This window comes from Hippopotamus amphibius, chromosome 5 (genome assembly GCF_030028045.1).
Source record: "Hippopotamus amphibius kiboko isolate mHipAmp2 chromosome 5, mHipAmp2.hap2, whole genome shotgun sequence".
Lineage (NCBI taxonomy): Eukaryota > Metazoa > Chordata > Mammalia > Artiodactyla > Hippopotamidae > Hippopotamus > Hippopotamus amphibius.
In genome coordinates this window covers 113,500,382-113,527,567 of record NC_080190.1, presented here as the reverse complement: position 1 = coordinate 113,527,567, position 27,186 = coordinate 113,500,382, and the positions used below count along the sequence as shown (strand labels likewise).

The window sequence follows — 27,186 nt, the reverse complement described above, 5'->3', positions numbered from 1 at the left end:
AGTATCAGGTGGAATATGAAAAATTACCTCCATCAGGTTCAACTGTGCACCATTGTCCAGGCACATTTTAATCATTTCCAAGTCACCACTTTGAACTGCCATGTGGAGAGGGCTAGCTTTCCCTTTGTTCAAAAAGTTAATGTGAGACAGTCTGCTATACCCATGTTCCTCACCTTTAGGAGAAAATTAAAAATTCAAGATAACAAATATTACAAATAAATAAAAGGATTTTTTAAAAAAGGACTTTTAGACTTAGATAAAAGCCCAGGTATAAGTTATATTAACTATTTCTCAAATTAATAGCATCAACTAGAATAGGCTTCTTTATAGTACATAATGGAGGAAAACCTTTACTCACCAAACTTTAATATTATTTCCATGCATTTTTTGGCACCTGAAAATGCAGCCTGGTGAATAGGGAAGCATCCCCACTTATTTGCTTTACATGGCTTAGCCCCTTTATTTAACTGGAAGAAAAGAAAAAAACAAAAGAAGTCAAATAACACAAGTGAAACCCCAGATCACAAGGATGGGCAAGAATTTATGTGCCTCTCCCAGACCTTTTCACTACTCTGTGCCTATGTAAAACAACACAGAAAAGTTTTGTATGATATGAAAGCTAGGCAAGAAGGTAATTTGGGAACTAGGCTAAGATTCTGAACTACAGACACTTCATATTTTCTAATGATACAAATATCAACTTGATCCTCCACCAAACTAAAGTGAACACATTTTTCATTGAAATCATAGAGATTTTTAAAGACATTATCATGATTCCTCCTACAACCATTCTCAATTCATTATACAAACAAAGTGATAATATTTCCCAGATTATTTTCCTTTCATTTGTGCAATTAACAAATGATTAGACCAGCACTCGTGCTAAATTATGAAAATCAGACATTTCCACTAATGAATGTTCTCTACTAAAAAGTTGTTAAAAGGAACTGAATAGTATATTACCTTGACTTCTAAATCAACCATTTTCAACAATCATTTTCTATAGATCACTGGATTTCAGTTTTGTTTTAAGTACCTTTTATTATTACAAAACAAAAGGTTTTGAAAAAGCAAAAAAGTGTGAAGAAGCCAATTCCACCCATAATCTCACTTTCTAGGGACAGCATTGTTCTACACTTTAGAAGACAATATTTTTTTTCGTCTTCTTTGCAAAAGTAATGTTCATGTGTATACTATGTCATCTCGCTGTTTTAAAAAGTATTTTACTGAATATTCTTAAATTACATGATTTTATCAAGTTCATATTCCATTTGGGGGTAAACAAAACTTTATATAATGAATCCTTATTATTGAATTTCAATTTTTTCTCAGTTTTCTCTGAAATACATAACACTGCTGTTATATCAGTGATACCTTTCATTATCTCCCTGAGATGTATTCCAAGAATTGGAATTGGTAAGTCAAAATGTATTTGCACCAACAGTGAATGAAATTCCCCGACTCATTAAAATTTCTCTAATACTGTAAATCAATAACGATTTTCCATCCTTCCAATTTAAGAGATTAAAAAAAATATGTCACTGCTTTAACATGTTTCTCTTTGATTACTAGAGAAATTAAATAAACTTTATGTGTCCCTTGCCAATCTTCTATGGAGTGCTGTCTTTTCCTTATAGATCTGTAAGGATACTTTACAGATAATTTTATATCCATTTAAAGATAAATAGCTCGATATAATCATATGCTTTGTTGACCTGGGTCAATCGATGGGTTATAATCTATCTAATACTGAACTCTCCATACATTCCCTGGATGAGGTCAACATGATATTACATGTTAGTTTTAATGATTTCAATGAATTAATTGCTAGTGTTTTTAAGACTTTGCATCTATGTTTATTTATATGTGAAATTTATCTACATTTTTTGGGGGGGAAGCTCTCAAGTTTTGGAATTATTATTACGTCTGCTTCATAAAATTAACCTGCATGGTTTCACTCTTTTCTTATGCTACAGGTAGGTTATTTGAAATGGAAAGTTTTTCCTTGAAAGTTTGAAAGAACTTGTAAAATCTATAAAAGCATGTAATATTAGCTGGTTCTAGACTTTAACAATGCTGTTTTTAAAAAATACATTTAATGGTTCCCTACAGATCTTTAATTTTTTTAGTCAATTTTCACACGTTAATTACTTTCAGCTATTTATCCCTTAAAAAAGCATTTTCAAATTTTTAGGATAGGATTACATACTGATCTTTTGCTGTTTTAAAATTCCCCATCGTATTCAGATAAATCCCTTTGCTATTTCTAAACTTGTTGATTTGTGCTTTAGCTTTTGCCATTGTGGTTAGACCTCCCAATACGACGTTTATTTTATTATCTTTTTCAAAGAAAATAACTCGATTTATCAAATAATTCCAAAATTATTATTTTCTGTTTTCAACTTTACTATTCCTTTATTCCAATTTTCTTTTGGTTTATTTGGGGCCCTTTCTCTAAATTCTTTATTTGAGTATTAGTTATTTTATTTTTTATTCTCTTTTTGGTCCAATCATGACAGCTTATGAGTACGTACTTTTCTCCAAGTATACCTAGTAAATATGTTAGGACATATTTGTAAATTGAAATATCCCACAGATATCCTGAAATTCTTTTATTTCTTTTTATTTAATCTCTGGGATGGTGGAGCGGGAAAGTCACGTGCTAAAAATATAGAACCTGGGCTGAATAAGGTATGAGTGATTGAGGCATATTTAAAAGAAAGCTATTTTGATGGGACTCTAGTCCCACACTCAGAAAGGGCACTGTGTGGAGCAGGACTTGGCCACGGTGATGGGTATCTCCAGAGTCTGACTGGACCGCCCCAGGAAGTCTCACCGGAGAGAAGGCAGGCTCTGCTTTTAGGGCTGTGGCTAAGGACCTCAGTCATCATATCATTCAAGGCTCCCTTTCTGAGAACCCATGTCAGCAATTTCTTCCCATCTTGGGGGCAGATATGGCTGTGTTTCTCTTAGCTTTTATTTCAGGACCCAACAATAAGCTTGCAAATGACTATATTCATCTTTCCTTTGGCTATTCAGAAGCTCAGAGTTGAAAGTATGATCTACCTTTACGAACATACAGGCCATTATACTTTACATTTTGTATTCTAGCCTGAACACCAGCTTCACCTTAAATTTTCATATTGATGTTTTCTTTTCACTTTGATCTTCTCACATTTTCTGTAATGCTTTCCTATTCGTCTTCAATAAGCGATCTCTTAAGACTGAAGGGGTGTGACCATATACCCAAACACACAGAACTATTTTTCTCTGACATATTTTCTACATTTTGTATTTTACTACGAAGAGAAACTGAAAGCTGCTGTAAATAACAAAAATCGTGTTGTACTAAAGGATAAAGAAAATAGAAAAAATGTGATTAAAATACAAACCAAAAGCTGCACTGCTTCACTATTATCTGTGAAACATGCAATTATGAGAGCTGTGCTTCCATTTTCTCCTTCCAGATTCACATCGGTACTGCTGTGTTCAATCAAGACCTACATAAAAGAGGGGAATCGTTGTTAACAAGTTAACGTGCAGGTTTGCAAATAAGGTATTTGTCTTCCACTGGATTTTAAGCTGTCAGATACCAGGGGCCACGTCCTTATTCATCTTTTCCATCACTCTCCCACGGAGTCTGGCATGAAACCTTGTACACAGTGGGTACTATGTAGATTTTACAAATAGATGAAATAATGGTGCTTTCTATAACATTAATTAAGGCAACATGGAGTTGCAGAACTGGCTATAGACTAAGAATTGTAGATACTAGTTAACATTGCTCACTGAAAACTTCTCGCTTGTATTAAGTGACATATATTAACTAATATCTACCAAAAAATAAACTGGTGGAGCCATTTGGAATGTGCAGGTGGTGAAGAAAGAGGGATGTAAAGAAAGGAGAGAAAGAGAGAGAGAGAGAAGAGGGAGGGAGGGAGAGGCAAAGAGGGGATGGTTTCCTTTTCCCAACTAGTCATTTTTCTTTTACCCAGATTGCAAGTATTTGGGGAAATGTCCATTAAAACTCCATTCTCTCCAGTAGAAATAAGAAGAGTCTCATGTAACACAGGTATAGCTTAACTCAATCAGTTCACACTTAGTCTGGAAAAGAAACTTTTCCTCTGATGTAAAAAATGAGCATTCCTGATAAAATAGTTAAGTAATTTTTCTGATGGAATTTAATTGAAGACCTGTTATCCCCTCACCTGGTAGACTTCTGGCTGATTATTGGCCAAGAATCTATAGATCTTGAACCTGTCTTCATTTTATGTTAAATCTAACAAATATTATCTTACATAAATGTCTCTCTCAAAAAAGAAATCCTGAATTGGCCTACTAGCGGCCTTTTCTTTTGCAGCAAGTCTCTGATAAAATTATAGCATGTGCTTGCAATTAAATTGTTTAGGAAATAATTTATTAAACAAGCTGTTTCCTAAAAACCTTGACTTACAAAAAAAAAAGGCACACAGAGCCCTTTGTTAATAGAATGTTTCCTAATGTGTCAGCAAATGAATCAGTCTTACTAATTAGCTCTGCTCATAAAGGAAAATTACACGGAAATTTTAGGCCATAAGAACACACAGGGAGATTATCAATGAAGGAAATGAGAACACAGTTCAGTTAATGGACCTGAGGCATCGCATTCTGTTCTTAAAAAGATTATTCACATGTGAAATAATCCACCCAACTCTACAAGGAGAGTTTTTTATCTCTTTGCCCTCTTAGAATCATGGATCATAGATTTGGAGCATCTCTTAGGGTGTTTCTGCTCACCGCTGTTAGCACAATCTTTCCTAAAGCTGTTACATTGTATGTGGCAGGGGTCCCAGAGAGAGCACCTAAACTGTGCACCCAGTTCAAGTTCAGTCATGACCAGGCAAGTCTGGAAGCTGGCAGGTGTGGCCTCTGGAGGCCCCTGTGATGAGAATCCATGAAGTCTCATGGGAGGCTCGAACTGGATACTTTGAACTTAAGCCCCAAGAAATAAGGCCTGCAGGCTATTGAGAAGAAAGGCCAGCCCCAGACCCCCCGTCCAGTGTGCCCCAGGGAACGCTATGTACACCACTGGTATTTGTGTAAGAACTCGAGGTCACACATGGGTAATAATTTTTTACTTTACAACCACAAGGCGCTGGTGGAAGGTATGGGGGAAGGTTGGACACTGGAGATTAAAATTGGCAAGAGCTGGTGGGGGGACACGCCTGACCCCTGGGTGTAACAGGGAGAGGCAGGCCCCGAGGACTGCTGTTTGCAAGCACACAGAGAGACACTCCTGAATTCCTCCTCTTTCTTCTCTGGTGAAGCAGAAGGGTTTGAAGACACTTTTCAATGAAGTGATGGTTGGTAAGCCCAAGCAAAGGAGAGACGACTAATTTCAATTCCCTTATAACCCCATTTTTTTTTTCTTGTTCTGGTGTCACCCAGGAAAACCTATTATACCCACCATCTAGATTATAAATCAGTTATGGGTTTATTTCGAGACTTTCTTCTCTATTTCAATGTGATGTCTATCTTTCTGTATTTGTTAGCCTGAAGATTTCTGATTTCTAATTAACAATAGCCTTTCAACTGTTACCTGCCTTTGAATTCCCAAATCACACTTTCAGAGCCAAGATTAATTAAGTCAATGGCCATTTGTTTCTGAAAAGAGCCTTCAGAAGAAACACAAGAGTTCGTTGGGGAAACATGTGGCATCTCTGGGGGGTCCTGCAGTCACCAGTGGCCCAACACAGACAATAACAGAAGTAGCATCTAGCTCGTGAATAATGTAGATATTGGCAAGAACAGACAGCTGTGGGAAGACATTCAGAAGTCTTTCTGAAACCTTGTAAATGTTACTAAAAGTAATTAAAGTATGTGGGCCGAGTGACTGGATGCAGAATGTCCTGCTTGAGCATTGGAGGAACTAAGGGTGCTGGGCGTGGAGGCCATGGGGGCATAGGCTACTGTGGAAACAGAATATTGACCCTCTCTGGGGGTGCAGCCCCTTTCTCACTTGCACACCTCATATCACCCTGTTTGGCCCTGGAGGATGGCTGGTTAGCCAGAGATTCCTCAGGGGAGGAACAACCTAAGACAGGCACAGTCGCAGAGGGGCCAACAGGGGTGGGGCACAGACCCTTAATCCTTCTGAGAGAGGTCTCCTGCCCCCAGGGCTGCTTTGCTCTCCACGCCCAGCTCAAATCCACGCCCAGCTCAAATCCACGCCCAGCTCAGATCCACACCCTGCTCAGATCGGACCCAGGAGGCAAACAAAGATCATTGCCCCAGTCATGTGAGGCCTTTGTTTGTTTATTTCAAAGATAACCTTGTTTGTGGGACTAAACTGGGAGTGTTAGACCCTTAGGCTATGCCAAGAACTCAATAAAAGCAACGTGGGATCAATCAGCAAGGCTCTTGATCCTAGAGGTCTTGAGTCCCCCGGTCCCATCTTTCCCTTCAATCTGTGTCAGTGTTTTCTTTAAGCTTGCGGCACCCATCACTCACCTCAAGTCACCGAGCTGGTCTTGGCAGACAGCCTATCGACAAAGGCCTTTCCAATCATCTCTGCAAGGGGCTGCCCTCACACATCTTCTTAGTCACTAATACCTAAGGTTCCCCCTTCTCCTTCAGCCCAAACGCCTAGTTAGTCATTTATTCATTCAAAAGTCATCATTACCGGCAGTGCTGAGGACTGGAGATGTTAGATTAGTCACACACGGTCCTTCCTTCCAGGATAACCAGACAGAGGGGGAGAAAAGCATGTGAACATTTGATTACCATACCCTGTGCTAAGAATTATGGCAAAGCTACATAGAAGGCACGAGGGGAGAGTGGAAAGGGGGCTCCCCTCTCACCCTCTATGCCTGGCTTAAAGGAGCCAAGGACTCAAGGGGCTTAGAGGAAGGTGTCTGGACTAAGACAGCATGGAGTTCATGGACACCCCTGAGACCTCATTGGTGATTTATAAGCAAAGTAGGGTGTGGCGTGATAAACCAAACATTTTGTCCCTCAAAATTCTTATCTTGAAATCCTAATCCCCAATGTGATACTAAGAGAGGCAGGTATTTGGGAGGTGATAAGGTCGGGAGAGCAGACCACTCACAAATGGGATTAGTGTCCTTGTAAAAGAAACCCCATAAAACTCTCTTGCCCCTCCCATGACATGAGGACACAGAGAGACAGAGGCCATCTATGCACCAGGAATCAGGCCCTCAGAAGACACCACATCTGCCAGTGCCTTGATCTTGGACAGTGCAGCTTCTACAACTGGGAAAAGTACCTGTTGTTTAAGCTGCCCAGCCTCTACTTCTCTGTGAGAGCAGCCCAGACTGACTAAGACAGGTGGCTGAGCACAACATCCAAGTCAGCATTCACAGCACTGTTTCTACAGGAAAACTTACTGTAAGGTCCAAACTGCCTGCCTCAGAAATGAATTTCTGGAACATGATTTGTTTGTAAATTGCATTCCTCTTTAAGTCAGCATGTGTGTTATCTAGTGTGCCTGTGAGACTCTATGTAGTTTAAAAGTCATGACCTAAACCATACCCTTTAAGCATTTACCAAGGTTTCCTCTATTTGACCCAGTCTACTCTCTTGAAAAAATAATAAGAAATTTCCAAATAGTATTATGATGTCTTCTGCTAAGACATGCCATCCGCTAAGGCATGCCATTCGCTCTCACAAAAACAGTAAACCATAATGATGCTTTCTGTCTTCACCGAGGCACTCATCACCTTCTTTTTAACCATGAAATCAGCCAGGTAAAAGCAGTGAAGCCTTCACATGCAAAACATAAAGATGAGAACAAAATTCCTAATTCTTGCTTTCACCACCCAACTCTTACGTGCTAATTAGGCAAGTTATTTAATTCTCTCTCTACCTCAGTCTCCTCAGCTATGAAATGAGGATGATAATAGTCTTACTTGATAGATTCTTTTTTTTTTAATAAATTTATTTATTTATTTATTTTATTGGCTGTGTTGGGTCTTCGTTGTTGCACACTGGCTTTCTCTAGTTGAGGTGAGTGGGGGCTACTCCTCCTTGTGGTGCACAGGCTTCTCATTGTGGTGGCCTCTCTTATTGCAGAGCATGGGCTATAGGTGCGTGGGCTTCAGTAGTTACAGCACATGGTCTCATTAGTTGTGGCTCACGGACTCTAGAGTGCGGGCTCAATAGTTGTGGCGCACGGGCTTAGTTGCTCCGTGGCATGTGGTATCTTCCCAGGGCAAGGCTCGAACCCGTGTCCCCTGCATTGGCAGGTGGATTCTTACCCACTACGCCACCTAGGAAGTCCGATAGATTCTTTCTTAAATGAGGATTTAACAAAATAAAACACAGGAAGTTCTTCAACACAGAGAAACACTGGTAGCTGATAAACAAGAACTGGTCAATCAAGGTAAGACTGCTATTATTATTCTCTCGCCGTCACCACCATCATCACTATCAGCATCAGTTGGTCCGAAGAAAAGCCAGGGTTAAAATCATGACATCCCATTGGCCCTGGCGGCTGAGGTCGGCCTTCTGGACCAGGCAGACACAGCTGGACGTGGGTCCCGGCCCACGCTACAATGGTCGGCACCTGGGGAGCCACCGGCAGCCTTACCTTCACCACGTCATTGTATAAGCCCTGCACAGCCACGTGCAGCGGGGCCATCATGGTGCAGTTTCGGAGGTTTGGGTTGGCACCTTTGCGAAGAAGAAACTTAACACTTTCCACCTGGTTTTTCTTGGCGGCCCAGTGCAGAGGAGTATTTCCATAATCATCCATCACGTTCAGTACTAGAAAAAGACACCAAAATGTGGGCTAGATTTTGCTTGGACTGTACGCAATGCCTACTGCACACCTTTCACTGCAAAGCTCAGTGCCAAGTGCCATTGTAGCAGGCTTCACCTTCTTTAGGAAAAATAAAAAAACATAGCTTCAGTTCTCAAAACCATCTAATGGACCCCTTTGGAAATGCACATACGTACAGCACTGACTTTGTCAAATGTGTTAGCTGTTGATCTACAGGCTCCCTAAGAAACAGGTCTTCCTAACACTACACGTTTTTACCTGTGGTGTGAATTTGGGACTGGTTATAAAGCATTGAGCTTATAAAAGAGCAATACCTCTATGCCAGGCACTGTACTAAGTTCCACGCAACCAATATTTCATTCAATCCTCCAACCACCCACAAGGGACCATGATCATTTTTCAGAAAGTGAGGCCTAGAAAGGTTCAAAATCCTGCCAACATTACACAGCTAGTAAGGAGCTCCATAAGTTGACTTACCTCTTTGAACCTCAGTTTTCTCATATTTAAATTTGGTAGAAGAAAGGAAGGATGGAAAGAAGGAAGGGAGGGCAGGAGGGAGGGAAGCAGGGAGGGAAGAAGGAAAGGAGGGAAAAAGATATGTATTCCTTGCAATGTTCTTGAGAGGAGAATATCAAATCATGTCCTTAACGATCTTAGTGGGGTGTCTGGCCCATAGGCAATGGTTCAAAAAATGTTAATGAGAAAAAAGACACAGCACTAATAAACACAAGACTGGAATTAGAGCTTGGGCCCGTTGATGCCACATGTGGTTTCTACATATTTCTACAATACAATATATTGTACTATTTAGCCTGTGATCACTGCATGCCCTTTGATACTGAAGGTTTTTTTTTAATATCTATTCTAAAATAGACATGACTGTCCACCTTATCAACCATTGTCATTGGTGGTAGCATATTTTTATGTCTGAAGAAGGGAGAAAAGTGCTCATTCATAAATATGACTTAGGGACCATCTATTGATACATAACTTACTCCTCCCTTAGGTTGTGTTCCTCCATCTCTTATCCATCACTGTCTTCACCATCATTCTTCTGCCCTCTGATCCTGAAGGTTATGTTCTACCTTTAAGCACCCTTGCTGGCAATTTTATGGTCTCCTAAAGGATTTTCATGCATTTTCACAGTCTTATCTACTTTCTATGCAACAATGGCCGTGTGGTGTGACTCCTTTCCTTCTGTATTTCTGGTCTACTAGATACAAGATATTAGGCTATGAGTCTACTGGATATTTCCAAGTGGGTGTCCCCTGGGCCTTTTAAACTCAGTATGATCAAAGCCTAAATTATCTCCTCACACCCTCACACTTTCGTTTTTTACTTTTCTTCTGTTTTCTTATATGCCTTCTTTTTCTGGATGGCTAGACTATTAACCTAATTCCTAAATTAAGAATCTCAAAGTCAGTCCAACTCCTTGCCACTTACTCCTCACATTCAATCTTTATCAAGCACTGTCCACTCAAGCAAAATAGCTCCTGAACCTCATCCTTTCTCCTTATTCTAATCTCAAAACCCCAGTGGACACTCATCTGCTCTTTACTACTAAAACAGCTCTTTAACTGAGCTTTTACTTCTAATCCATCTTCCATAATATTGACAGAATTACCTAAAATAATAAAGGTCTTATCACACCACCTCACTGCTTGGATCTCTGTGGCATTCCCCTTCCTTATCAACTACAGTTGAGTTTCTCAAACAAGGCTGGGGGGGTACAAGGCTGGGGAGGATGTTACATCTTCTTGGAGTCTCAACTTTATTCCATGGTAAGTAATTTAAGCATACGATGACCTCACTGGAAATGGTACACAAGAATATGTGAAATATACATGAATTTTTATGACCTATCAACAAAATGCAAAGAAAATCTGCACTTGCAGTGGGCTGTCCCATATCTCTGCTCTGTCCTCTGCAGTATTTCAGTGGAAAAGAGTGAGAGACACTGGTCCAGAGGGAAAAGCGTACTCCTGAGTGAGATATTCAGGCCCTTTAAAATCTGAAACTAATCTGCCCTTCAGAATCACTTCATTCTGCTCTTGCAAATGAGTCTAATGGGATGATGGATTTATGAGTACTCATGGTAACATTCTGTTACCTTCACAAGAGGATTCATTGATGATCACCTCCATCAGCCCCACTTGACCTTCCTCTGCAGCACGGTGCAAAGGGGAGGCGTTCACATCATCATATTTTTTTAATTTCTTTTCTTTCTTCGCAGAGTTTTGTAAACCACATGTACTTCCCTCGAAAACCACCTAGAAGTATATACAAAATTGTTACCTTAAGTAAGCATATGTAAAACTTAATATAAGTTAATCTTTAAAAGATGATCACCCAACCTACTGTATAGCACAGGGAACTCTGTGCAATACATTTTAATAACCTGAAGGGAAAAGAATTTGAAAAAGGACAGATACATGCACATGTATAACTGTATCACTTTGCTGTACACCTGAAACGCACACAATATTGTAAATCAACTATATCCCAATGTAAAATAAAAATTTAAAAAACAAAAAAGATCATCCAAAACTAGTTCTCATGCTTATGATAAAGTAAATTATATTTTTCTGGAGAACACAAAATGCTTAGACATATAGAAAGTGACAGCAAATGTTTACACATTGATAAGTACATTAAATAAATAATTCGATTTGTCTGACCCTATACCTGTATATGTTGTAGAAATAAAGGCCTCGAGAGGAGTTTGGAAGGAAGTGTAAGGGATGGGTGCTGAGAAAAACTCAGTAGAGTGAAAATGAACAGGCGTTTTTTCTTTACCAGATACAAAATGTACTGAAACTACAGCATGAGGGATTCTGGTTAGATAAAAAGATTTTCATGAATGCAAGGATTGAGTGCAGGAAGCTAAATTATTGTCCTCTCTTTGGCCTTCCTGCTGACAGTCAGTTCCAATCCCATATGATAACAGAGCTAGAATCATATTAAAGAATTATCATGTAAGTCACTTGGTCGGTAATCTAGCACAGCCACCCAGTCTCCTCTGGGAAGGAATAATCCTTCCTCTTTTGACCACTGGGAACCTGCAACCGGCCAAGTCTGGTCAGGTTCACTTCCATTGTCCTCTACATGCAGGAAGGGATAGCATTACTGTGCACTTAGCACCAGAGATCAGGACACTGAGAGGTTACATTGTTTGCCCAAAGGCACACAGTAAGGGGCAAAGTCATAATTTGAACAGGAGGCGCACAGAATACATATTTTGGCTGACTGATGAACGTCAAAAACCCAACATAGAGTAGAAACTGAAGCTGAGGGCAAAACCCCATCCTAGAACGAACTGTGTGTTAGAATAAGGTTGCAGAGCATAAGGATGGACTTCGCAGAGCAGAGGCTCCGTAAGTTTTGGGCATAGCTGGCTGTTGTCACTGGCCTATAAAAGTGTAATTCCAAATAGATGTCCAGGGAGGAGCAAGAGCCTAGAATGTCTTATTTTTCTCTAAGGTTTTTTTCTTCATATTTGTTATATTCTTTATCATATCTGCAATGAAGGTGATTTATCATGGGTGACATTATGTTTCTTCCCTGTGAAATTCTGAAGTATTGACCTTCTGCTTTTGACTCATTCTTACTAGATACAAAACCTTCCCAAATAGGACTTCTTATTGAAAAGCTCATCACATAATAGAATAACCCACCAAAAATCAAATAAATCTTTAAACACCATTTTATTTAATGTTATCAATGTTACTATAGGAAAAAAAATATAAAAGCCTTCATGTCAAAAACTTGCTTCTATTATCTTACCTTGCATTATTATTACACTTTTATAAATGTTTTGAATCAAAAAGTGTGTTCTGTTTTTCCTAAGATTAATAATGCATCCTCTCTTAATATGTACCTTAACTGACAATCTAGTTCCTTATTCAACTACTTGAAAATTTTCAATACCTGTTTTACATAGAAAATTAAGAATTTTCAAAATCATTAATTATAGTCACATTTAATTATACTTCAATTGACTGATGCAATTCTTATTCAAAGTTGCTTATAGAAGTCCTGCCTATATTTGAAAGTGAATATTTAGGTATTAGCAGTAAATATAAATAACAAACCTTATTTTATCACCAATTCACATTGTTTAGATATGATGGTATCATTGCTCACATGCCAGTTCAGAGATGCCAAAAATGGCATCGAATGAGGTATTTTGATATTTGGTTGCCAAAGACAAAGCCAAAGCTGATTTGCAGACTTTGGTCTCAAACTGAGGCCAAACTCGGTCTGTCCCTGGATTGCACACCAGTGTCTGGCTCTCCCGGCACCAGGCTGTGCTGCCTGGTTCCCATCAGCTTAGCCTGAGCTTCTCCAGGGCTTCCACCTGGATGAAGTGCATCCTCATCTCCTTCCTTGCTTCCCATCTACCTACAGCCCCCTTCAACCCTCCTGCCTCCTCCAGGCCTTCATGAGAGCAGTTCATGCCATCCTGTACCCCAGCCTCTTATTCACTCACTGGTGCAGAGCGGAGTTTTCCAGAGGCCACAAGATGTGTGGTGACATCACAGCACTGACAGTCACTGGAATGTGTGTCATGTAGTCCCATGTTTTAAAATGTTTCCCCACTTTAATTTCTAATATCGTAAATACTGGTAACTCTGACCACATAAACAAGGAGTCCTTGGAATCCTCAAGATTGTTTAAGTTTAAAGGCGTCCTGAGACCAAAAAAGTTTGAAAAACCCTCTCTAGTGTTTTCCTCAATCTGTCTATGCTAAATGTACACTAGACATTTGTATACTTATTTTACATGATACTCTCATGTACGTAAATAAGTTTTCCAGAAAGAGAGATGGAAGGAAGGAAGGAAGGCTGGAAGGGAGGGAGAGAGGGAGGGAGGGAAGGAAGGAAGGAGGGAAGGAAGGGGGACCCAGAGCTCTTACAGAGCAGCAGGTGAGGCCATATCGACCTATACACACTAGACCTTCCCTGAACTACTTATTTAAAAATCACTGGGAAAAATTAATGGAACTTCATTCCAGTCCTCTGGTAATATATACATTAAAATTATTTCTCAGTGTTCCTTCCAGCTTTATAAAAATGTGACCAAATAATACATTTGTCTGAATTTTTTCCAAAGCTATTTCTTGGCAAATATCTCATCACATGGACCAAAAGCAAATGTTACACAAGACAGTAGCTTTTCATAGAACCCACTGAAAAATGACTTCTTTCTGAGAATGTAAAAACCTCCCCAAACAAATGATCCAGGTTCTTGCTTTAGCTGTGCCTTTGACTGGCACTGGTCACATTTGATACATGACAAAATATGTGTCCAAAACCCTAACTTCTTATTTTAAAGATAATCAGGATGTTTCTTGCTATTAAAATCAAAAGCTATCATGAAATAAAACGAAGTCTTAAAGTACTTAATGTGTTTTAAAATAGCTAATAAAGAAGTGAGCATATTAGAATTCATTCAGTAAATATCAAGTTGAAATAAAACATAAATCTCTTAAAGTTTTAAACACTGGATTTTGCTCTATTATCACAGAACAGTACCTAAGAAGTCACTCTGCAATGATAGTCCCTTAAATAGAGATGCGTCACTTTTCAACCACAAAACTGTATATAAGCTACATACAGCTTCAGTGAATACAGGCTACAACAGTGAGTAACCAACCATTTCCAAATTTACGTATATTCAGTAATAAATTAAAAATGAGCTTCTCACAGAAAGAGGCTCTTTCTTAATGTCTCACCCAAAGAAAGTGTTTACCTAAATTCATTTGGAAGTACTGTAGTACTTGAATTTGATATGTTCTTCCAGAGATAAAAAAGGGACTCTATTGTGTACCGCACAGTGCCAGAAAGAGCAATTTACAGGTCTGCTCAGTGATCTGCTATCAACACAAACCCAATTGCACACTACTGACAGCAAGGACTGGGTTCAGAGGCTCGCGCGGCACTGCTGAGTTCACAATGACAACAGAGCATCTAAATATTTTATACAAGCTCATCAGATGTGCTCAGCAGTCTGAATTCAGTTCATGACATGTTTAAGCTAGGCTTTAAAAAGATTTCTTTAAAGAAAGTTCTGAAAGTAAGTCAAAGATGTCATTTAGACAAGTTATATATTCAGTCAATAGAGTTTTCTACTCTCACAGGGTCACTTCAGATTCTTTCGGATTCTGAACTATATGGCTAGATACAGAACATAGACTAGATTGCGTTTAAAGAAGCTAATTCTGAGTCCTTTAAATTGGAGATATTAAATACACCTGTTTTAGGTTGCTTTAATGAAATATATATAAGCAGTAATGGGGCAAAAAGGAGGGAAACTACCTACATATTGCAACGAGAGATTTTAACAAAAGAGAGATTATAGCTATAAGAAATTATAGCAAATGAAAGACCAAATGCTAAAGTATTAAATCCCTTGAAAGAAAGTCATTGGAAAAGGTTAAAGGCATCAGTCAGATGGTTCATTTTCCACATTTCTAATCTTGTAAGCTTTCTGCCACGCATTGATTTTGTCAGTATTCCTGAGATATTGTGTGTGTGCTGGAGAAAATATTATACACCATATCTTCTTAATGAGGAAATCCTTAGAGTTAAGAACTCTCCAGACTGTTATATGTATTGATTTGTAATTAGTCTCACCGCTGAGATTTCTACTGGATGATCTGGAGTTAGGTGATAAAATAAAATATATAAATCCCTCAATCTACAATCTTGACTGTAGTTTCTAAAAGCCTTAAATAACATAAATGCCTCTACAGCACTTAGTCAAGAAAATTAAATAAAGGCAAACAAAAACATGAAGAAACATAAGTTTGAGACTTTGTGTTGCAGAATTCTTTCACTAATATCTCCAGAAAACAAAAACAGCATCAGTAAGAAAAGAAAGTATTTCTGGTGTGATTTTCAAAATTTAAAAATTTCTTCCTGTCCCTTAATATGAATTCCAAAGACGCTATCCTACTGCTTGATATTCACTTATAACCTCAGTTCTTTTTATTAAGCCCAAAGACCATAGTTAATATACTAATATTAACATACTAATATACTAATATATTGAGGAGAAAAAAAGGTCAGTGTTTAATCTGGATGTGCAAACAGACTCACTTTGGGAGGCCTGGTTTGTTGTTTTATGTGATTTACTGCACATGCCTGACACAATTAAAAACACTGTCGATTACTATAACCTATTTAGAGGGCAATCTGGCCATTTCTACCAAAATTAAAGCTGTTCATAACTCTTGATCCTACTAGGATGTTAACATACTCACTAAGGTACTATAGACAGACAGAGGAAGCCACACCTACACTCACAGACAATCACATGTGTAATAGCAAAACAAAACAAAACAAGCACCACTTAAGTACCCACGCGCAGGACTGGTAAAATAAAGCATGACACATCCATACAAGGGAATATTATAAAGCTACTAAAAAGAGTGAGGTACATCTCCAGATCCTGATTTTAAAAGTGTTCTGAAATATATTCCATGAGTAAATCAAAGTGCAAATTTCTTTGACTTCATACGTTGTAAATAAAAAAGATGTAGCAACGTATGCGTATTTTTCCCCTCCTGGAAAATACATAAGGAAACGTTAACATGGTTCCACCGTTTAAGGAGATTTGTGGTAGGGGTTGGAGAGAACTTTTAATCCTATTTTAACATTTAAAAAGAGATCCTTCCTCCTGCTGACAACGTGTGTAAATCTAGTGGCGAGTTTTCTGAGCCTCTAACAACCTCCGCCCTCAGATCGCGCCATCAGGGCTGCAGGGGGAGCTGGTGCCGCCTTTTGGTCCTAGCGACCCGGAACCGCAAAAGAAACAGAAGCCCCAACCTAGCCCTTGGGACCTCCGAAAGACCGCCAATCCAGCAGCTTCGCAGGGTCTCCGCCGCAAAGTCCCTTCCGACTCTCCCATCCCCGGTAGGATTCCGCGGATCCCGCCTTCCCCTGCAACACTTCACTGGTAGGTGCTGGTTTCTCTGTTTCACTCCATGAGGTAAGCATGCTTCCGAACCCCAAAACACCTCTTGAATAGCTAGCTATCTGACAACCAGATACAGCCATCTAGCTGTTTGGTTCTAAATAAAATCTGTAAAAAGCCCAAGCGGAACAGCACACGCTCCAAAATTGTCCTAATTTTAGGCGGTTGCCTGATGCTGCCGAATGCCAAGGATACTTTTGGGGTAGGTGTCCCCAGACAGCAGCTGCCCATCACGAGCAAGACCTGGGTGAACAAGCAAACAGAAAGGACAAAGGAGGCACCGGAGGGGCGCCTTTTAATAACGCGGTTCCTCGGGCTCCCCACATCTTGAGAAGGTCCCGTCTTGGACAGCACACACAGCCCGAAGCAGGCAGCTCTCACCTTGCCCGGTCCTCCCATCCCGGGGCTGCCGGCTGGGAAACCTCCAGTCGAGGAAGGCAAAGTTAGGAAGAGCCGACCCCCGACCGGATTTCTGAGCGCGCCCGACCGCGACGGCGCGGGTACCTTAAAGTCCTCGGAGTCGTCCATGTGGTCCTCCACGCCCCGGTAGACAACTTCCCGGGGCTCCTTCTTCTCCCCCGGACGCAGCATCTTCCTCAGGCTGCGCCTCATTGACCCCACCCCTGACACCACCTGCGGCAGCTGCTCCCCACGGGCGCGGGCACCTGGGGCGAGAGAGCGCGGGGGTGGTGAGCGGGCGCGGGGCGCGGCGGGGCGGTAGGGGCACGCGCGCCGCGGGGGTCCGAGGCCGGGGCCGATCCCGCTACGCGCCCGAGCTCCGAGCTCTTCCGCACCCGGCGGTCCCCGGGAGGAAGGACGCTTGATTTGCGTGAGGGCGGGAGAACTTCTCGCAGGAGTTGTCCAGCTTAGGCTACTTGTAGGGCAGGAAGCGGGAGGGGCGCAGAGAGGGGTGGGGACGCGGCCATCGTGTCCACGCGCGGCCAGGGGGCGGCCGGGCCACGTGTGTCCCGGGCTCGCTGCTTTAGGCAGAAAGCGCGACTTGCCGGTCCAGGCTGCAGCAGCGCACCTCTGAGACCCCTGAGTCGAGGGGTCAGATCACGGTGGGTCCAGCGAATCTACAATCTTTTGTAATAAAATCCTAAAAGTCCTCGTCCTGCTCCGCAATCATAGAGAAAGGCAGGGGGGCAAGGGAGAGAATGACAGAGAATGACTGGGTACACTAGGAAGATTTTTATTAAAAAAAATTTTTTTTCCAGCTAAAAGCCACTGTGCCTCAGTTTCCCGTGTCTGCATCATTGTAGAAGGCTCTTGGATTTGGAGATAAGGTTTTTAGAAAAACTTATCTTTCCAAAAGAACAGGGAGAGTGATTAAATCTTAGCACTGGGTTGAGAGATTATTAGATGAAGTCCCTTTGAACCTCTGGACCCATTTCCTGTGTGTAACAATACTAATACCCTCAGGAATTGGTGTTTCAGTATGGCTAATAAAATGACTGTTAGATTAAACAAAAAGTCATAATGACTGGTGTCTGCTTGTTTACCCTACGCTGTGTTTGAAAGACTTATCTTCATGGGCCAGTGCTGAGTTTATTAATCAACAGCATTGGTGTAATTGTGGAGGAGAAGGTGAGAGAGGTTAGTTTCACATCTACCTTACAGATAACAGAGCCTCTGAAACTGTTGCCACTATGTTTCTGCCACAAGACTAGAAAGCAAAAACCATCCTTCCAAAGCTGACTACTTTGCACAGGCTCGAATTTAGCGTTGATAATCTTTTGACAGACTGTGTGCTCTTTTAAGGCTTTGGCTTGTCATAGTCACCTGTAATCCCCAGCATCTGACACAGGAACGCCGTGGATCCAGGACCTGGCAGAGAACAGGCACTGAATAAAGGTTGTAGACTGCCTGCCCTATGGGCTACACTGGGCTGAACTTAAGAGCAGGTAAAGTAGCATAATGATATTGTAAAACTATGGCAAGCTTCCCCCCAAATCTTCCAAACGTGATGGCAGGTTGCTGTCACTTCCACCCTTTGAATGGAATTCCTTGGGAGGGTAACACTGAAGAAGTTATCACTGGTCATTGACCCGTGAATGCATGAATGCGGACTTTTGAAAGACTGGTGAAGGATACAGCATTCAACTTCACCACCTGCACAGTTTTCCCATCAGCATCTGTATTAAGGGAGAACTGAGATCAGCTCCATACCTTACTACCATTCAGTTGAAGGTGGTAATGTATTTGGGAAAACCAATAAAGAAAAGAATGAGAAAAACAGGGAAGGAGAATTACCCTGAGTCACTGCTGTCTGCCTGGCATTTTATATACATCAAGCCATCATTTTTAAAAGGAAATGGCTCATAGGAATATTAAGACTTTATTTGTGAATGTCAGTTACATTGATCAATTGCTTTTCTCCTGACTCCTAGATGGAAAGGGTCACTAAGACAAAAAGAAAATTAAGAGGAAGGTGTTTCAGGGGTCATTTTGGAAGCTGGGCAGAGGGCTTGTCATGGTGGTAAGCATCAGTTGGCTGTGCTGGCCTTAGAGAGGAAGGGGGGCCCAGGGAACTCCAGCATGAGTGGGGATGCTGGCAGAAGGCTGACAGGAGGGCAACACCCCCTCTTTGTAATAGTCACTGGCTTTTGCTGCTGGCTCAGCATCTCTCCAGAATGATACCTTCTGCGTTCTTGCTTCTGTGCCCCATTTTTATCCCCCAAATCACGTATTCTTTTAGATTGTCCTCTAGTGTTTTAACACTGAACAATAAAGATAGCTGGTGTTAGAGATCTGATTTTATTTTCCGCCTGCTTTCTGCTTATGAAAACAGGGATGGAAGTATTATTTAATTTTTCCTTTTATCTTTGGCTGGATGTGTCCATTTCAGGCACTTTTCAGGCAGTGTCCTCCCAAGACCTCTCATTCCCATAAGTGTTTCTTATTAATTGTTAAATTATTTCCTACCTATTAAAAGCATCCTTTTCTCAGGCGAGGCTTCCGTTTAAAAAAAAAGTTTCTACAAATGCTGGTTTTAATGTGCATGATGTAGACAGGAACAAGATGGTATCTAGCCATTTATAATCAAGATCCCATTCCCTTTGAAGTTTAATTATTGATGTTTAGTAATGAAATGCAGTATTTTTATACCAATTTTAATTTCAAAATAGGGATAATCATTAGAGAAAATAAACTTTTATATAAATTTCCAGGAGGTAATTTTTGTTATCAAATTCCTTTTTGATATTTCACAGGACTTTAAGAAAATGAAAAATAATAATAAAGAGGATTTTACTTAAATTCTCAGGGAAAATATAGTTGTATACATATATCAGCTCAGTAACTTTTTACAAAAAATCTAGATTATCAAAATTTATCTTTAGTCATGTTTTCTTTCATTTAAAAATCTTTTCTGTGTATCTGTTCACAAATTAATTCGAATTTTTTAAAAAAAATATTATTAATCCAAATATATTATTAGTAGAACCTATAACTGAAGGTAAAACTGTTTGGTTACCTTACCTTAAGTGGCTTAACTCAATAATATAATGAAAAGGGGTCCAATTAACCCACCAAGGAACAAAAAAATTGTATTGCGTCTTTGTAAAAATTTTTCATAAAATTCACTCAAGCTAAGTGTGCAGCTTGATGATTGTTCGTACATTTATACACTTTTACAACTATTTCCAAATCCAGTTTTATAATACTTCCATCATTCAAAAAATTTCCTCGTGCCCAAAGGCAGTCAACCCCTCTCCTACCCTCAGCCCTAAGCAACCTTTGATCTGTTTTCTGTCTTTATAGTTTGGCCTTTCCTAGAAATTTCAGATGGAGTCATATGGTCTTTCGTATCTGGCTTCCTTTGCTTCGCATAATGCACTTCAGGATAATCCATGTTGGAGTGTGTATCAGTATTTTCTTTCTTCTTATTGTTCAGTAGTATTCTGTTATATAAATTCACAGCCCTGAATATCCAGGCATTCAGCATCCCTGGATTCAACCAATCCCAAATTTCTTATTTGTCTATTGTAAATCATGCTACTATGAACTTTTTTATACACATCTTTCTGTGGACACGTATTTTCATTTCTCTTGGTTAAATACTTTGTAGTGAATTGCTGAGTCATATGGTAGACATGTGTTTAGCTTTGTATGAAACTGCCAGACTGTTTTCCAAAGTGGCTGTGCTGTTTTACATGCCCGTAAGCGCCGTATGAGAATTCCAGTTTCCTCATATTCTTACGAAAAGTTACTGTCAGCGATCTTTTTGATCGTAGGCGTTCTAGTGGGTATTTGGTGCTATCTCATTGTGGTTTTAATTAGCATTTCCCTACTGGTTAATGTTATTGTCTATATTTTCATTCCTTATTAACCATTTATATGCCTTTTTAATGAAATGTTTATTAAATTCTTTGCCTCTTTTATAATTGAATTGTTTGTCATTATTGAACTGTAAGAGTTCTTTATTCTGGATACAAGGCTTTTATCAGATAAGTTGTTTGCAAATATTGTCTTAAACTTTGTAGCTTTTTATTTTCTTAATGCTATCGAAGAGCAGAATTTTAAAATTTTGATAAAAATCTAATTTGTCCATTTTATGGACTGTGCTGTGTGTGTCATATGTAGAAATTTTTCCCTGCTAAAATTAAAAAAGATTCTCTTCAATATTTTCTTGTAGAGGTTTATGGTTGTAGCTTTTACAAAGATTCATTCTGAATTAATTTTTGTGTATGGTGTGAGGTAGAGTTCTAAGTTTCTTTTTATTTCATACAGATATCCAATTATTACCATTTATTGAAAAAAACCTATATTTTCGTCATAGATTTGCCTTGGAACCATTGTCAAAAGTCAATTGACCATAAATATATGGGTTTGTTTCTGGACTCCCTATTCTATTCCACTGATAGATATGCATGGGTGAGTCAAAAATTATCCGCACTCTGGCTGTAGTTTTAACTGAAGTTTTAATATAACTGGAGTGTGGATAGTTTTTGACTCACCTTCATATTTGTGTTTAAGCCACTATCATACAGTTTTGATTTTGTAGCTTCATGGTCAATTTTGAACTCAGATTGTGTAAGTCCTCCAAATTTTGTTCTTTTTTTTCTAAATTGTTTTGGCTATTCTAAGTCCTTTGCACTATAAATTTTAGGATCATCTTGTCAATTTACATGGAAAAGTTTGGTAGAATTTTGACAGGAATTGCACTGAGTTTATAGGTCATTTTGGTGAGATGTGCCATCTTAATATTGTCTTCTAATCTATAAATGCAGTATTTTTCTGCATTTATATAGCTCTTTCTTGATTTCCGTCAGCCCTGTTTTACAGTTTTCCATGTACAGGTCATATACCTTTCTTGTTTAATGTATTCCTAAGTATTTTATTAGTTTTAAGATATTTTGAATGGAATTGTTTTCTTAATTTCATTTTCAGATTGTTGTTAATATATAGAAATACAATTGATTTTTCATATTGCTCCTGTTCCCACAAACTTGTTAATCTTGGTCATTAACTTTAATAGTTTTTTTTTTCTAGATTCCTTAGAAAATTATACATATAAGATCATGCCTTGTGCTATAAAAACAGTTTGCTTCTCCCTTTCCCAACTGTATACCTTTAACTTCTATTTTTCCATTTTAATGCATTGGTTAGAAGCTCCAGGACATTGTTGAATAGAAGTCCAGAGAGTGGACATCCTTGCCTTGTTCCCAATCTTAGGGGGAAAATATTTTCTTTCACCATAGACTACGATATTAATAGCAGGATTTTCACAGGTGCATATTATCAGGTTGAGGAACATCTCCTCTACGCTTACTTGATTAATAGTTTTTTTAAAATCATTATTGAGTGTTAAATTTTGTCCGAAGCTTTCTCTATAACTACTGAGGTGATTGTGTGCTTTTCTTCATTTATTCTATTATTTTATATTGGTTGATTTTTTAATATCAAATCAACTTTCTATATGTTGCTGGATTTAATTTGTTAATATTTTGTTAAAGATTTTTGTGTTTATGTTTAAACACAAAACATATGGTTTTGTGTTTATGTTTACAAATAATAACAGTGTATAGTTTTTTTATTTTGTGATGTCTCTGTGTGGCTTTGATATCAGTATAATAGTGGCCCCTCTGAAGGAGTTCAGTAATGTGCCCTTCTATTTTTCTAAGTGGTTTGTATAATATTGGTATTATTTATTTCATGTTTGATAGAATTCACCACTACAGCTCTTCAGATCTGTCTGGGCTTTTTCTTTTCTTCCTGGGAACATATTTAATTACCAATTCACTTCTATCATCTTTTATAGATTTTTAAAATATTTTTTGCTTGAGTAAACTTTGGTGAATTGTGTCTTTAGAGAAATTTGTCCGTCTAAGTTTCCTATTTCTTGCCGTAAAATTGTTCATATAATCTCACAATCCTTTTGATTCTTTCAGGGTCCATAATAACATCCCCTCTTTCCTTCCTGATTTTGGTAATTTGTGTCATCTGTTTTGTCTAGCAAATAGTTTCTCATTTTTCTTGATCTTTTCAAAAAACCAACTTTTGATTCTATTGGTTTTTCTCTATTGGTTTACTACTTTGGGTTTCACTGTTTTCAACATTTTTTTCTCTTTATCTTTCTAATCACTTTGGATTTGATTTGCCCTTCTTTCTCTACCTCCTCGATATGTAACCTTGAGGTTATTGATTTTAGGTCTTTCTAATATAAGCATTTAAAGCATTTAAAGACTATTTAAAGCCAATCTAAGCATTGTATTAGCTGCATCCCATAAACTTTGATTTGTTGTGCTTACATTTGTGGTTTCTTCATTAATTACAAGTTCTGTTTTGGAAGTGTGTGTTTGATTTCCAAGTACTTGGGGTTTCCCCAGATTTCTTTCTGTTGATTTGACAATCTGGTTGTGATCAGAGAACATACTTTGTATGATTTTAATGGATCTAAATTCAAATGTATACTTACTGAGACTTGTTTTATGGATGGCACGTGGTCTTCCCTGGAAATTGTTTCATGTACACTTCAAAAGAATGTGTATTCCACTATCATTTGGTAAAGTTTCTGGATATTTTAAAGTCCATTTGGTTAATAGCATTGTTCAAGTCTTCTATATTCTTAGTGATTTTCTCTCTATTCTTCTATCAGTTGCTGAGAGAAGAGCATTAAAATCTCCAATTATAACTGTTAAATTGTCAATTTATTCTCTCAGTTTTGTTGAGGATTTACTTCATTTTGGGTAGCTGTGTGCTCTTAAATGTATGCATATTTGTAATTATTGCTATTATGTTGTATTTTCCCTTTGGTTATTATGAAATTTCTTTCTTTGTCTTTAGTACTATTTCTTGTGTTAAAGTCTATTTTGTTTGCGATAGCTAGTCCAGATCACCTGTGTTTATTGTTTACATAGTAGATCTTCTTCCATCATTTTACTTTTAATCTATATATATATTTAAAGTATTTCTTATACATAGCATAGAGTTGAATCTTTCTCTTTTATCCAACTCCACAGTCTCTGCCTTTTAATTACAATGTTTAGTCATTGACATTTAATATAATTGTTTCTATGGCATTACCATTTTGATATTTGTTTTCTATGTCTCATATCTTTTTTTCCCATTCTATTCCTCCTTTACTGACTTCTTTTGTGTTCAACAATCCTTTTAGCAAACGATTTTAATTCATTGTTAGATTTTTTAATGAGTTATTTTGTGTGTGTAGTGATTACGGTGTTCATCTTCAACTTTCTACTTCAGGTTAATACTTATTTAATTCCAGTAAACTATAACAACTTTGCTCCAATATACCTCCATTTCCTCTCCCACCTTTATAGTATTATTGTCACATATAATACATTTATAGATATACACTATATTTATGTATGTTAGACACTTCAAAATACAGTGTTATAATATTTACCATATCCAGTGCTCATCATTTCTTCCTGTAGATTTGAGTTATTGTCTGGTATCATTTCCTTTCAGTCTGAAGAACTTCCTTTAGAATTTCTTGTAAGGCAGTTCTGCTTGAAAAAAAAATATTAAGGGATACTTTTGCTGGATGCAGAACTTTTATTCAACAGTTATTTTAAAGTACTTGGAATGTTATTACACTGTCTTCTGACCTCCATTGTTTCTGATGGGAAATCATCAAAATATCTTATTGTTGTTCTGTACTTCAGATTTCTGTCAATCTCAAAAGTTAATGATTGTCTGTATCTTCCCATTTACAATTTAATAAGCTTAGCATGCTTACATTTCTTTCTTCCCAATTGTCCCTATCATCCATATTAATATATCGAGTGTTTTAGTTTCAGATTTTTTAAAATTAAACTTTATAAAAATAGACAATTGTGAATTGTATTGTTGTTATATTTTATATCACTGTTTCTCACAATCTTTATCATTCTTTTCCTTAGATTCATATGAATTTTTCTGGATTCCATATATAAGTAATTCTTCTAGGGAAGAAGAATTTGTTGAAAAGAAATTGGTGGTAAAAAATTCTAGGCTCTTTTGCTTCTCCAAAACTGTCCTTATTTTGACTTCCTATTGGATGATAGTTGAAATAGATACAAAACTCTTTCAAAGTCATTTTCCCTGAGAAATCTGAAGACTTTATTTTTCCCTTTCATCTTCCATTTTTACAGATAAATTGTCTTTTATCAATCTGTTTCTCAATCCTTTCTTGGTAATTTATTTTATTTTCTCTCCAGAATCTTTTATGGTTTTTATCTTATTCTAGGTGTTATGAAATTTCACCTATATGCAACTCAGTGAGGGATTTCTATTGTTTGCCTTGTTCTGAACTCTGTGGTTACTTCTAATCTAATGCTTTTCTTTGGCTCTGGGAAACTGTCTTCCGTTTTATTCAATGTCATCATTTATATCTACAAGGTTAGGTATCTTTTTATGGCATATAGCAGAAAGACACAACCAAAACTGAAACCAACAGTTGAATTTATTGGCTCATAGAACTGAAAAGGCCTGTGATAATGTAGTACTAGGGTAAGACGCAGAGTGATCTGGGACTTAATGTCATGAAAGCTATTTTTCTCTTTCCTTTTATCTCTTTTCTCATCAAGAAAGAGAAATTTCTCTACTTATTTGAAGGCTCCCACTCTTCCAAGTCCATGACCATTGATATGATCACTGAATTTTCTACCAGCTCTACAAAATTTCATGACATACCTTTGGCCTCCCATCTTTCTAGAATTCTTTAAGATGTCTAAACTGTTGGACACATTTTGTTTGTTTGTTTGTTTGTTTGTTTTCCTACCTTGGTTTGGATTTATTCTTTATTAAAAACACATTTTTGTTATTTCATAGGTTTTCAGATGGGAAAGAAGGTAGACGTGTGCTTAGACAACTGTCTTAATCTATTGCTTTCTCTTATTTTCTCTGTAATTTAAAAAAATTCTATCATGTTTCTGCCAACTTTTGTGGAAAAGAGAAATTTTTTTGTATAGCACATCTTGATTAAGTTACATTAGAAAAGAGCTGGGTCTGGGTGGAAGAGAAGAAATTAATGTTCATGAGATTCTACTACTCCCTAGGCCATGTTGTTAGTTTGGTGATAAGGGAGTCCCAGATGGAAAATTCTGCTTAATATAGATAAATAGGTAAGTTACACACATACATGCACACAGGCACAGAGACACACACACATACACATATTACCTATGAAATGTTCTTTAATACAAGGAATCAGAGAAACTCAGTGTACTTTGATACAGAGAAGCCTAAGCAGATTCTGCCCTGTCTGCCTCTCAAAAGAACTGATAGACACGAATTACCCAAACCAGCACTCCTTCCAGGGCCCTTGGCAACTGTAGACTAGAGAGATTATTGGAGCAATTAATAAAAAGGCAAATCTGATAAGATTATTTCAAATGTGAGATATTTAAAAAGCTAATTAAGTTGGCTCCCTAGACATAGAAAACCTTGCTAAGAGTCCATTGTGTCATGGCAAATAGTATTTCAAAGTTTAGAATAAAGTAAGATATATAAATTTATTCTATTTGTATTCAGTTCTTAAAAATTTTATTCCATAATGTAGTCAGATGATGGAATTAATCTTTATGCTGTGAATTTTTATTTCTAACTATTTAACCTGAAGCAGCAATCAAAATTTAAAGTATGTTTCCATGATATCTGCACATGAATGAGATAATGGTAGATTTCTCATAGTAGCAGTATTACTTTATGGGATTTGAAAGTACGACAGAAGCTCCCTGCTGATTCTAAAAAGCCTCTATGGTGCAGATTTACCTGCTGTACATTTAATTAATTTATACTGGGGCAGTAAAAGTACCAAAGAAAACACCTTTGCTATTCACCTGAATAACTTTATTATATATGAAACCGTTTGAGCACAAAGGTATTTTAAATTAATATATGAAAATGTTTTATTGAATTTATCCTAAATAGTTAGTACAAATAATATCTATAGTTCAAAGTCTCTCTTCAGTATATAGAAA

The 27,186-nt window shown here is 38.0% G+C and overlaps 1 protein-coding gene across 2 annotated transcripts in view; it reads right to left on the bottom strand.

The window, feature by feature from the left end:
• The window catches only part of TRPA1 (transient receptor potential cation channel subfamily A member 1), a 50,365-nt gene extending 32,775 nt beyond the window's left edge, over positions 1–17,590 (bottom strand). For both annotated transcript variants that reach the window (XR_009053894.1, XM_057736316.1), the window contains exons 1-6: positions 17,261–17,590; positions 10,890–11,049; positions 8,588–8,763; positions 3,393–3,500; positions 359–467; positions 28–173 (exon numbers count right to left, since the gene is read on the bottom strand). Coding sequence is in view for 1 of the 2 variants with exons in the window: in XM_057736316.1 (XP_057592299.1) it covers positions 28–173; positions 359–467; positions 3,393–3,500; positions 8,588–8,763; positions 10,890–11,049; positions 17,261–17,368 (807 nt within the window). In the remaining variant the exon portion in view is untranslated. The remainder of the gene's footprint in view (positions 1–27; positions 174–358; positions 468–3,392; positions 3,501–8,587; positions 8,764–10,889; positions 11,050–17,260) is intronic.
• Between the last annotated feature and the right edge of the window lie 9,596 nt (positions 17,591–27,186).